Source organism: Scyliorhinus torazame, chromosome 13, assembly GCF_047496885.1.
Source record: "Scyliorhinus torazame isolate Kashiwa2021f chromosome 13, sScyTor2.1, whole genome shotgun sequence".
Taxonomy (NCBI): Eukaryota; Metazoa; Chordata; class Chondrichthyes; order Carcharhiniformes; family Scyliorhinidae; genus Scyliorhinus; species Scyliorhinus torazame.
In genome coordinates, this window is record NC_092719.1 from 170,037,563 (window position 1) to 170,050,811 (window position 13,249).

The 13,249-nt window shown below is 48.9% G+C and overlaps 1 protein-coding gene across 5 annotated transcripts in view; it reads right to left on the reverse strand.

Moving 5' to 3' along the window:
- Window positions 1-13,249, reverse strand: part of flnba (filamin B a) — a 218,688-nt gene that overhangs the window by 126,948 nt on the left and 78,491 nt on the right. For 4 of the 5 annotated variants that reach the window (XM_072472408.1, XM_072472406.1, XM_072472404.1 and 1 more), the window contains exon 1: window positions 10,566-11,000. In XM_072472408.1, the coding sequence (XP_072328509.1) occupies window positions 10,566-10,932 (367 nt within the window). In that variant the 5' untranslated portion in view covers window positions 10,933-11,000. Of the gene's footprint in view, window positions 1-10,565; window positions 11,004-13,249 lie in introns of those variants that run through there. The other variant, XM_072472407.1, reaches the window with a different exon arrangement.

Here is a 13,249-nt window from a genome sequence, read left to right on the forward strand (position 1 = left end):
CCCCGATCTCCAAGTCCACCCAATGTGGAGCGTGATCCGAAATGGCTATAGCCGTATACTCCGTTCCCCTCACCTTCGGGATCAACGCCCTTCCTTCGCGAATAGACTTTGTGGACATAGGAGAAAAACAAAAACTCCTTACTCCTAGGTCTGCTAAATCTCCACGGGTCTACTCCTCCCATCTGCTCCATAAAATCTTTAAGCACCTTGGCTGCTGCCGGCCTCCTTCCAGTCCTGGACCTCGACCTGTCCAGCCCTGGTTCCAACACAGTATTGAAATCTCCCCTCATTACCAACTTTCCCACCTCTAGGTCCAGGATGCGTCCTAGCATACGCCTCATAAAATTGGCATCATCCCAGTTCGGGGCATATACGTTTACCAAAACCACCGTCTCCCCCTGTAGTTTGCCACTCACCATCACGTATCTGCCCCAGCTATCCGCCACTATAGTCTTTGCCTCATACATTACCCGCTTCCCCACTAATATAGCCACCCCCCTGTTTTTCGCATCTAGCCCAGAATGGAACTGCCCCACCCAACCTTTGCGTAGTCTCACCTGGTCTATCAGTTTCAAGTGCATTTCCTGTAACATAAGGCAGACGTGATTAAGTTTCTTAAGGTGTGCGAGTACCCGTGCCCTCTTTATCGGCCCGTTCAGTCCTCTCACGTTCCACGTGATCAGCCGGGTTGGCGGGCTTTTTACCCCCCCCCCCCCTTGTCGATTAGCCATCCCCTTTTTCCAGCTCCTCACCCGGTTCCCACGCAGCTGTGTCCCCCCCAGGCGGTGCCACCCCCGCCCATCCCAGCTCCCCCCTCTCCCCAGCAGCAGCCCAATAATTCCCCCCTCCCACTAGATCCCCCACTAGCGTAGTTACACCCCCATGTTGCTCCCAGAAGGCAGCAAACTCTGGCCGACCTCGGCTTCCCCCCGTGACCTCAGCTCGCGCGACGCCCCCTCCTTCCTGCTTCCCTATTCCCGCCATGATTATCATAGCGCGGGAACAGAGCCCGCGCTTCCCCCTTGGCCCCGCCCCCAATGGCAATCTCTTCCACCTCCTTTCCTCTCCCCACCACCTCCTGTGGAAGAGAGAAAAGTTACCACATCGCAGGATTAATAACATAAAACTCCTCTTTCCCCCCTTCTTTGTCCACCACTTTGTTTCAAACGTTCTTTTTTTTTTTTAATAACCCGCTCATTCCAATTTTTCTTCCACGATAAAAGTCCACGCCTCATCCGCCGTCTCAAAGTAGTGGTGCCTCCCTCGATATGTGACCCACAGTCTTGCCGGTTGCAGCATTCCGAATGTTCTCTTCTTTTTGTGAAGCACCGCCTTGGCCCGATTAAAGCTCGCCCTCCTTCTCGCCACCTCCGCACTCCAGTCTTGGTATACGCGGATCACCGCGTTCTCCCACTTGCTGCTCCGGGTTTTCTTTGCCCATCTAAGGACCAACTCTCTGTCCTTAAAAACGGAGGAATCTCACCACTATGGCTCTCGGAATTTATCCTGCTCTCGGTCCTCGCGCCATCACTCGGTATGCTCCCTCCACCTCCAGCGGACCCGCCGGGGCCTCCGCTCCCATTAACAAGTGCAGCATAGTGCTCACATTATGCCCCGACGTCCGCTCCCTCCGCACCTTCAGGAAGGCCAAGAATCCTTAGGTTGTTCCTCCTCGCGTTGTTCTCCAGCGCCTCCAGCCTTTCCACACATCGTTTATGGTGTGCCTCGTGCATCTCCGTCTTCACCACCAGGCCCTGTATGTCGTCCTCATTCTCGGCAGCCTTTGCCTTCACGACCCGAAGCTCCCGCTCCTGGGTATTTTGCTCCTCCTTTAGCCCTTCGATCGCCTGTAATATCGGGGCCAACAGCTCCTTCTTCATTTCCTTTTTGATCTCTTCCACACAGCATTGCAAGAACTCTTGTTGTTCAGGGCCCCATGTTAAACTGCCACCTTCCGACGCCATCTTGGTTTTTGCTTGCCTTCCTTGCCGCTGCTCTAAAGGATCCACTGCAATCCGGCCACCTTCCTCTCCTTTTTCCATCCGTATCCAGGGGGGATTCCCTTCTGGTTCACCGCACAGTACTTTTAGCCATTAAAATTGCCGTTGGGGCTCTTAAGAGCCCAAAAGTCCATTACACCGGGAGCTGCCGAAACGTGTGACTCAGCTGGTCATCACCGCACCCGGAAGTCAGGTGCAGGCTTTCTAAGCTCCATGTTACAGTCCAGATAACCAGGAACTGGAGCAGAAGAACGCGCAATATACATGAAGTTAAGAGAACAGAAACCAATAGAAGAGCAACAAGGTGTTCAGAATTAGAGACAATTGCAGTGACTGGATTTAAAGTGGGACGGCAGACTTCAGAAGTAGATGAAACATATGTAATTTTAATACCGTCTAGGAATGAAAAGTTCAAGCAATTATGAGAAGTCTGCACACAGCAGTCAACTCAAAGAACTCGTAATGGGGTTGGTGTGAAATCCTGGACAGGATTTGATATTATAAGTAGAGCAGAAGCTCTGTTTGAAAGTGACATTTGCGAAACCTAGGCTGGATTTTGGAATGCAAACCACCAAGGGAAAACATTATAGAATCATAGAAAGGTTTGGCACAGGCGGTGGTAATTCAGCTCATCTTGTCCATGCCAGCACATCTAATCCCATCTTCCTGCACCTGATTCATAACCCTGTAGCAAAGAGCACTCCAGGTGCAGATTCAGGTACTTTATTTTAAAAAAAAAAGTCAAGGGGCAGAATTCTCTCCTCTCTCGCCCCCCCCCCCCCCCCCACGCCATGCGAGTCCCACCATGTCGCCCCGACGCGATTCTCCCATCCCCCCAAACTGGCGCAGCAAGAATCACAGCTGGCCGCTGGGAGAATCGCCGCTTGTAACGGGCGAGCGGCGATTCTCTGGCCCGGACAGCCTTCCCAACACCTGGTCACTGCCGGCAGGAGCAGCACGGGACTGCTTGGGGGGGGGGGGGGGGGGGGGGGGGGGGGGGCACCTGTGGGGGGAGGAGGGGTTCCTGCACCAGGGGAGCCTCAAAAGGGGTCTGACCCGCGATCAATGCCCACCGATCGGCAGGCCGGCCTCTCTGAAGGAGGACCTCCTTTCCTCCGCCGCCCCGCAAGATCCATCCGACATCTTCTTGCGGGGAGGACAGCAACCACGCATGCGCGGGTGACGGCATTTACATGGCACCGCTTTTACATGGTGCCCAGGTCCGGCGCGCGTAAATGATGCGGCGCCGCTCCTAGCCTCCCGGGGGCGGGAGAATAGGGGGCTGGGAGCGGCCTCCGACACCAGAGTGAAACACTCCGGTGTTCACTCCAGCATCAGGCCACCACCAACTCAGGCAGCGAATTACAGGCTATCCTCTGCGAAAAAGGTTATTTTCTCATGTCCCCTCGACACCTTCTGCCATTTATCTGGAATCTTATGTCCCCTGGTCGTAGAATTCTCCAACAGGGGAAACAATTTTATCCTGTATACCCTCTCTTCCCCTCAATTAAGTCAGCCCACATCAGATGTGGTACAGTTGTTAGCACTGCTGCCTCACAGCACCAAGGACCTGGACTCGATCCCAGCCCCGGGTCACTGTCCATGTGGATTTTGCACATTCTCCGGTGTCTGTGTGGGTCTCACCCCCCCACAACCCAAACAAGTGCAGGGTAGATGGACTGGCCACAATAAATTGCCCCTTAATTGGAAAAAAGGAATTTTAAATTACCTCTCAGCCTTCTTTGTTCTAAGGCAAATAATCCCACCTCATAACTACACTTTTGTAGTCCTGGCAACATTCTTGTAAACCTCTGCACTCTCTCCAGAGCAATAACATCCTCCCTGTAAGGTGGCAACCAGAACTGCATATGATATTGCAGTTGTGGCCAGTGTTTTGTACAATTCGAACATTATATCCTTACTTTTATATTCAATACTCTGCAAATGAAGGAGAGTATTCCATATGCGTTCTTAACAACCTGGTCTACTTGAACTGTTGCCTTTAGGGACCTGTTTACATGTACACCAAGATCTCTCACTTCATTTACCCCACCAAGTATATTCCCATTTATTGTGTACTCCCGATAACTGATCTCCCTAAATGCATGGCCTCCCACTGGCAGAGTGAAAATCCATCTGCTACTTTATCGGACAATCCATCAATGCAATTGAAATTATAGCTATCCTCTAAACTGTCCACCTGTGGAACACCACTTGAAACCACTTTCCAATTGCAAGTGCAGCAATCGACCATTACCCTTTGTTTTGTTCGGTGTATCCCATTATTCCACAAATTTAACATTTTTACAATTTGCAAAAATCCCACAAACTCCCTAACCCACCAAGCCCACCAACTCCAGCCCCCCCCCCCAAATTGCAGAAACCCCAACAATTGTAGAACCCATCACTGGTGTTCTCCCTCCCCCCGCCACCACGAGAATGTCACTCTTTCCAGGGTCAAAAACTCCAACAGGCGCTCCTGCCACTCCGAGGCACAGGGTGAGTGATAGATGCGGGCAGGTTGTTTCCACTGACGGGTGAAAGCAGAACGAGGGGGCATAGCCTCAAAATAAGGCGAAGTAGATTTAGGACTGAGCTTAGGAGGAACTTCTGCACCCAAAGGGTTGTGAATCTATGGAATTCCTTGCCCAGTGAAGCAGTTGAGGCTCCTTCATTAAATGTTTTTAAGATAAAGATAGTTTTTTGAAGAATAAAGGGATTAAGGGTTATGGTGTTCGGGCCGGAAAGTGGAGCGGAGTCCAAAAAAGATCAGCCATGATCTCAGTGAATGGCGGAGCAGGCTCGAGGGGCTTGATGGCCTACTCCTGCTCCTAGTTCTTATGAAGAAGCTGACCTCCACTCTAACAAGACCCATCTGTGAGCAATCAGCGAGGCAAAGGCTAAAAGACGTGCCCTGCACCCACCTGCAGCTCCGGCCAGTCTGACACCCCGAATAAGACTTCCAGGCTCCACATCCTATGTAGAACCCCCGAAATGGTGCTGAACACCATACTCAAAAACCTTTCCAGCTTCGGGCAGGAAAAACAACATATCACATGGTTGCAGGGCTCCTCCCATATCACTCTCAAACATCCTACCCCACCCCTTACAGTTGGCACATCCTAGACTTTGTACAGTACACCTGGTATACTACTTTCAGCTGCATCAGCTCAGCCTCGCACACGAAGCCGAGGCATGTACCCTCCACAGCACCCAACACCACAATCCCTCCTCCAGTGCTGCCCCCAACTATTCTTTGCCCTAGCCCACCCCATCCTCCTCAAAATTCCTCCCATAAATCGCTGAGACAACACCCCTCTCCCAACACTTACAGCACCACCTCCAGCAACGAGGAGGCCGTGCTATCAGAAAGGTTTTCCTCACAAGGTCCTGCACATACCCGAAATTTGGCCTTGCGCTAGCCCAAACTTTTCACCCTGCTCCTCCAGATTGCCCTCCCAGAACCAGATCCTTCATTTTCTTGATACCCCTCTTCCCACCTCTGGAACCTTATCCATCCTCCCTGGCGCAAACCCAAGATTCCCCCTAAACAGCATCACCTCCCTGACCCAGCTCTCCTAAAATGCTGCCGAAACTGCCTCCAGATCTTCAGCATAGCCACCACCACCACTGGACTCGCCCAGTACATCCCTGAGGTATTTAGAGCAGCGCCGTTGCCAGAGCCCATAACCCCTGCAAGAGCCTGCCTCCACCGTCATCCACAAAGCCCCCACTTCCCTATTCCATCCCTGAATCTTCTCTGTATTTGCCATCCAGTAATACATCAAATTTGGGAGGCCTAGCTCCCTCGACCCGCCGGCCCCTCTGCAGGGTCACCTTCCTAACCCTAGCCAGCTTCCCCACCCAAATGAGGTCAGCCTCTCCACTCCCTTAAAGAAACCGTGGGGGAAAAGACCGGCAGGCACTGAAACAAGAATTATGGCAAAGTCACCTTTACTGCCTGTACCCCACCCACCAACAGAGGGAGATAGCCCCACCTCACCTCAACAAGTCAACCTTCACCCTCCCCACCAAGCTCGTGAAATTGAACTTGCAGAGCCCTTCCCAATCCGAGGCCACTTGGGAGAGTTGCTGCCAGACAGAACGGCAGTCCTCTCATCCCTGGGGGGGGGGGGATCCTAAATCTCAGAAGCAACCCCATTATGCTCCCAACCGAAGAGCTTGGCTCGGAAATATACAAGTCATCTGCATACTAGGACACACTGTGCTCCACCCTCCTCCCACTCTCCACCCTCCTCCCACTGTCCCCTTCCACAACCCCAAGTTCCTCAGCACAATGGCCAAGTGCTCTGTAGCCAATGCAAAGAGAAAATGGGACATGGGGCATCACTGCCTTGTACCCTAGTGCAATGCAAAGTACCCCGAATTCATTCCATTAGTGCACACGCTTGCCATCAGCTCCTTATACAAGAAGCACCCATGCCACAAATCAGTCCAATCGCAAACTTCCCCAACACAGCCATCAAATAACTCTGCTCCACCCAATCATACATCTTCTCCACATCCAGCACCACTACCACCGCTGTCCTTTATGAACCCCATCTGATCTTCCCCAATCACCTTTGTATGGCACCCCTCCAACCTCAACACCAGCACCTTTGCCAATATCTTGGCAAAGATATAGGACACACCACCAGATCCTTGTCCTTCAATCTGCCCCTTCATTTGCAGGAAGGCACCCCTGTCCATTGTGTCATTGAACTTTCCCACCATCAACCAGTCCTCAAATCTTTTATAAAATTCAACCGGGAACCCATCTGGCCCCGCCACCTTCCCGGTCTGCATCCTCCTGAATGCCAACTTCACCTCCGTCACTCCTGCCCTCTACCTCCCCAAACCTTGAGCACTAACCCACCCAGAAACATCCTCATCTCCCACTCCTCCTCTGGTGGCAGGAAAAGCAGAGTGAAGAAGGCAGAGTATTCGGCAATTGTGATCTCGGATTATGCTCCACATTGGAGAAGAGGTGGAGGATGGATGTGGATTACGATTTCCAAAACGGAATATTGAAGCAATTTCTTTGGTTAAAGCGATGAATAAAAAAAAGTTTGACAATTTTAGCCTAGTCTAGTTAATTTAAAGACAGGGTAGGAGGACAAATGTATTGTGCCTTGCTGTAGGGGGGACATGTATTACTGCTAATGGCCTTAGTCACATCAGCACAAGAATAGGTTTATGAAATAGTAATGATTCAAGGTACGCCTACAGCCAAGTAGATTTTTTTTTTTTTTTTTTTTTTAAATAGGCAGGTTAACAACCTGCTGTTCTATTGTTGCCAATTAGTCTCCAGTAACCATAACAAGGAATAATTCAGACAGGACAAAGAGACAATTTTATTACAGGTAATGAAGGCATCAGCAAGGAGGGTGGCACATTAAAATACAGCTGTTTATATAATTCTACAGGAATAAGATGTCTGGGGAATTTAATAGCAGAGCTTTATTCTTTAATTTCAGATAGCTTTTTTTTAAAATGCAGGTTCCTGAATGTTAAGTACCCTCAAGACTACAAACAGCAAAGGAAGTTCATATTATAATAGATATCTGGCAGGGCAGTAGTGGCGCAGTGGTTAGCACTGCTGCCTCGTGGCACTGAGGATACGGGTTCGATCCTGGCCCCCTGTCCATGTGGAGTTTGCACATTCTTCCAGTGTCTACATGGGTTGCACCCCCACAACCCAAAGATGTGCAGGGCAGGTGGATTGGCCATGCTAATTTGCCCCTTAATTTGGAAAGAATTATGAATTGGGTAAGGGAAATCCTAGAGCCCAAAAGCTGCAGTATCTACCAATCAGTGGCTGCAATGGTAGTTCTCGGAGGTAATGTTATTTGAGACCCATGGAGTAATGCAGAGCTGCACATGCTTCAGGAGAAAAACCTCTGCATGGTTTTCGAATTGGTTAGTCCCCCCCATAGCAAAATGGAAGCTGTAGATGCCATCTAGGATATTGACTCCAGCTGCAAAGGCATATGCAATAGTATTGGTCTCCATCCCCCACAAGTGCCATTTAGCACATCATTTGAGCAGGATGCAGGTATTTCTGGAAGCACCAACAGTTCACCTTGGCAGACTCAATATCTTGACTAGCAATTGTATCCCCTTTCCACCGTGATGAATGCAAGAAATTGGTAAATATATTGTATTTTACATCTGGTGCAGCAAGGTTTTTAAAAGCCTGGGTTACAGTATATATTTATTGGGTTGCTTTGGACCGGAGTTAGCAGGTATGGATAGTGATTTTTAGAACTGTTTATTTGATGCTTAAATTAAAGTTTGTTTTAAAATAAAAGATACCTATTGGTCAAGAGGCAGTCATCACTCCTGCGAAGAAGTATCCCTTCCTCAGGTGTTACATTTTTTTTTTTAATGTCTAGGGTTCTCATCTAACCGTTGGGTCTGATCCAGTATCCTAACATGATCACAGTTCAGTTATTGTAGCTTTCAACTGCAAGACGATAAGGGACATTAAATGCTGGATTTACCAGTGGCTGGTAATCTTGTTGGCAACTTCAGAAACCATGATTAAAAACCAAGTCATATGTCCCTTTCCTAAAAGCAAAATCCCAATATAATAATGAACTTATTGTCACAAGTAAACTTCAATGAAGTTACTGTGAAAAGCCCCTAGATATAGATCATGAAAAGCAGAGGCCTCCCATAACCTATGAAAATCACCACATCCAAGTAGCAAGATGGATGGGTGGTAAAACACATCAGCCACTAATGCCTTGGACACTGGGGATCCGATTTTAAGCAATTGTCTGGGCTCGCTCAACATAAAATTTGGAAGATTCAAAGTAAGGTAACTGACACAATACAAAAGTGGCTTTTGCAGGTGCCTCACTCAGACAGCTATAGTAAATTACCACCTGGTACATCAAGTATGATTGCCACCTGGGACATCAGGTGTGAATCCACAAGAGAACTGCAACCATTAATGAAGTCTCACAACGGGTGGAATCATGGTTCAAATTAGTCTTTGTGATGTAGTCCAGGGAATGGCGACAGTGTTGCCATTTCCACAATACGTTGCGTTACTCATCATGACACTTACAAACTGTACCTCACCTAAACAAGAACTGGAACCCACATTAATCAGTTACTTATAACCAAGTTAATCCTTCGGTGGAGAGTTGAAAGTGGTCAGTTGATCAAGGTAACATGTCTAATTAAATTCCAAACCAAGTCTATTTTCTGTAATGTGATATCAAGCTTGGTAACTCGGCAGCAATTCATTACATGGTTGAACTCGGTCACAAATAATTAGATTTAAGCAAGTGGACCAGTTGTTCCTACATCCAATTTGGTCAAACACCTTTTGTCTAGCCAACTTGCAATTATATTTTGAACAAACTGCAACTCATTGGACAGTCTGTGTACTCTTTACTCTACGTAAAGATTTCTCAGCACCCGTCACTATTTCATACATATGTTCTTGTGTAAAGCCATGGGTCAATCATTGCCAATTAATTAAAAAGCAAACAACTTGGGTTACTCAGGTTCACTGCCAGAAGGCTAGCTTTCCAGATCACACCCTCCAGCTAATATTTAACCAGAAGCTTGGCTCGTGTGGTTTAACAGCAGCTAAAAGCAAGTTCAAAAAAGCAAATGGTGAAACGACTAAAGTTCAACAGCACATCCATTGAAGTAAAAGTTGCTCAGTATCAGACTTATTTCCCACCAAAGTTTAACATGCCTCACAAAAGTCTACAGGGATATCACTGTTGTGGGTGGGGTCATGAAAAATTCTATGGTTATTCCCCCAGTTCTTTCACGTTATCAGAACTGAAAGCAGATTCAGAGATTGGAAGAGAGGTGGGACCAGGCAGGGAGGGGAGCGACTCAGCCACCGACAGGAGTGGGAGAGAGAGAGAGAGAATCCCAAGTTTGCACCTGAAGGTACCACACCCTATTCTAATAGTTACAGACCAGACAGAATGTCAGTGAACCAGACTATTCCGGATTTAGAGAAGCTATCTTTTTAAAAATGTCTCTTTAATGAAGAACCCAGTTGTTCAAACATCCTGCCTGTTCAAGTGCCCGAGTTCAAAGTGGACCTTCCCTTTGAAACAATTCAACTGGGTCAAGGGTTCGGATTTCCCCACTCCCATAAAAAAGTTAATATTTACACGATCAGGGTGGCATATTGGGAACAACTGAAACTTGGCGGCGACCGAGCATTTCAAACATTTATAAGTAATGCGGCGGTAAGCCATGCCCCCACAGTAAACCCATAAATAAAGCACACGCGTGAGGGGAGAAAGTGACCCAATTTAAAATTCTCATTTAGAAATCGGACTTGGGGAGATTTTTTTTTTTAAATCCACAGTTGCCATGGCGATTATACGAGGATCAGGCTCGCCGAAGGTTACAGCTGCCCGAGAATCAAACAAATGGATCGTAAAGAATGTAATGCGAGGTGTATCTGGTGGAACGGTGAGGGTCTGAGGGAAACTTTTGGTCTAAGTTCACACAGTGAGAAACGCTCCAACGCTCTGCTGGGGGGGGGGGGGGGGGGGAAAGAGAGAGAGAGAAGGGACTCACCGATAGACACCAGCCGGATTTTCTCCCTGTCCAGGAACTCGAGCGCCACGGACACGTTCTCCAGCTGCATCTGCCTGAAGGTGGGTCTCTGGTGGTACTTGCGGTACATTTTCTTCTGGCTCAGTACCTCGAGCAGGGCAATGAGCCGCAGGCCGTCCGCCAGGTCGCTCTGCAGGTTGTGGATGCGCTTGTTGACGCATTTCAGGTGCTCGTTGCACCAGCGGGTGAACGTGTTCTGCTGGATCCGCTTCCAGGGAGCGTCGTCGGCCAAGTCTTTCTCGGTGACCGGCATCTCGGCGTCTTTGTCCCCCTTGTGCTGCTGCTGGAAATGCTGCTCCGGCTCCCTCCTCTGCACATGCGTGCTCATGCTGGCCAGCTCCTCCTTTATAAACCCTCTGTCTGCACTTCCGGGAGTGTCACTGCCCACAGCCTCACCGCCTGGGTGGGAAAGGGAGAGAAAGTGTTAAACCAGCCACTCAGTCAGTCAGGCCAGAGAGCGCCCAGCCCAGCCCGCCTGCACCGCGGGCTCAGTCCCCGGGGGTAAACAACCCATATGTTGCCAGCATCATTTTCGGGTCAACCTGTAGCTGTCGCCACAGCTAAGAGTTCGCCAAGCTTTTATCCCACAGGTATTTTTAACCACTTGGAAAATAAATACGTATAAACTATCAAACGGACACAAAGCAAAGTGTCCCAGCAGTGGGAATCACATCATAATCCGAACATCCAAGCTTTATATGCCTTTTCACTTTTTAATCCTCCTCGCGTCAACATTTTTGAAATGCACGCTAGCATTAAATGAAGTTTTTTAAAGTTTTTTTTTAAACGGGGGTGGGGGTGTTGGCGTTCTAACCCAGGGCTGTGTTTCACCATTGAGGGTTACTTCACAATTCAAGAGGAAATGTCTTTCCTGTCCTGTGAGGGACGGCATTCCAGAGAGGTATGTCATCTATTTTCTTCCGATCGCAGCGACAATTCACTCGACTGCAGTTGACAGACTCCGCCAGACGGTGGTCCGCAGTGCTGTTCGGCTACAAGGGTCGTCACGACCAATTCTGGCCCAGTCCTGCCCTCCTAAGAGCAGTGGTGAACAGGAGTGAGAAGGGCTGCTCTTTCCACACTCCCCAGCGTCAATTTACTGGCAATATACCCACCGCAGTGTCCTTACCCCATCCTGAGCTGAGGATGTTAACTCAGAATCAAATCTAAGAGGTGTGAATCAACACTGCAAACCTCCGATACTTATCCACAAACCAGCTTTTCATTTTTCATCATAAAATTCAAGTTCATTCACGAAACCTGCTCCTACATTTGTACAGGGAAATGGGATGCCGGCTCTTTGGGATGAAGGGTGGAATGTTCTTTCAGAAAGCTGATGTGTTGGGCTTCCTTGTGCACTGTGACATACCCAATTTCTTTGTCTAGTGGACCTTTTAGTGTTTCTGGAAACCGAGACTAGTGGAGGTCCAATAACTACTTGGTGCTGTCAACATAAGAACATAATAAATAGGAGCAAGAGTAAGACACGCAACCCCAGGAGCCTGCTCTGCGATTTAATAATGATGGGCGTTGGTCTGGGGTGAGCACAGTAAGAAGTCTTACAACACCAGGTTAAAGTCCAACAGGTTTGTTTCGAATCACTAGGTTTCGGAGCACTGCTCCTTCCCCAGGTGAATGAAGAGGTGGATTCCAGAAACATATATATAGACAAAGTCAAAGATGCAAGACGATACTTTGAATGCGAGCATTTGCAGGTAATTAAGTCTTTACAGATCCAGAGAGAGGGGTAATCCCAGGTTAAAGAGATGCGAATTGTCTCAAACCAGGAAAGTTGTTAGGATTTCGCAAGCCCAGGCCAGATGGTGGGCGGTGAATGTAATGCGACATGAATCCAAGGTCCCGGTTGAGGCCATACTCATGTGTGCGGAATTTGGCTATAAATTTCTGCTCGGCGATTCTGCGTTGCCGCGCGTCCTGAAGGCTGCCTTGGAGAACGCTTACCCGGAGGTCAGAGACTGAATGCCTCAAACAACCGTGCAACCTCAAACAAACCATTGTTTGCAGCAAACTACCCAGTCTTCAGAACAGCGACTATGACACCACACAACCCTGTCATGGCAATCTCTTGCAACACCAGGTTAAAGTCCAACAGGTTTGTTTCGATGTCACTAGCTTTCGGAGCACTGCTCCTTCCTCAGGTGAAGGAGCCTGAGGAATTCACCTGAGGAAAGAGCAGCGCTCCGAAAGCTAGTGACATCGAAACAAACCTGTTGGACTTTAACCTGGTGTTGTAAGACTTCGTACTGCGCTCACCCCAGTCCAACGCTGGCATCTCCACATCATGGCAATCTCTGCAAGACGTGCCAGATCATCGACATGGATACCGCCATTACACGTGAGAACACACCCACCAGGTATGTGTGTGACTCGGCCAACGTTGTCTACCTCATACGCTGCAGGAAAGGATGTCCCGAAGCGTTGTACTTTGGCGAGACCATGCAGACGCTGCGACAACGGATGAACGGACATCGTGCGACAATCGCCAGGCAGGAATGTTCCCTTCCAATCGGGGAACACTTCAGCAGTCAAGGGCATTCATCCTCTGATTTCCTGGTAAGTGTTCTCCAAGGCAGCCTTCAGGACGCGCGACAACGCAGAATCGCCGAGCAGAAATTTATAGCCAA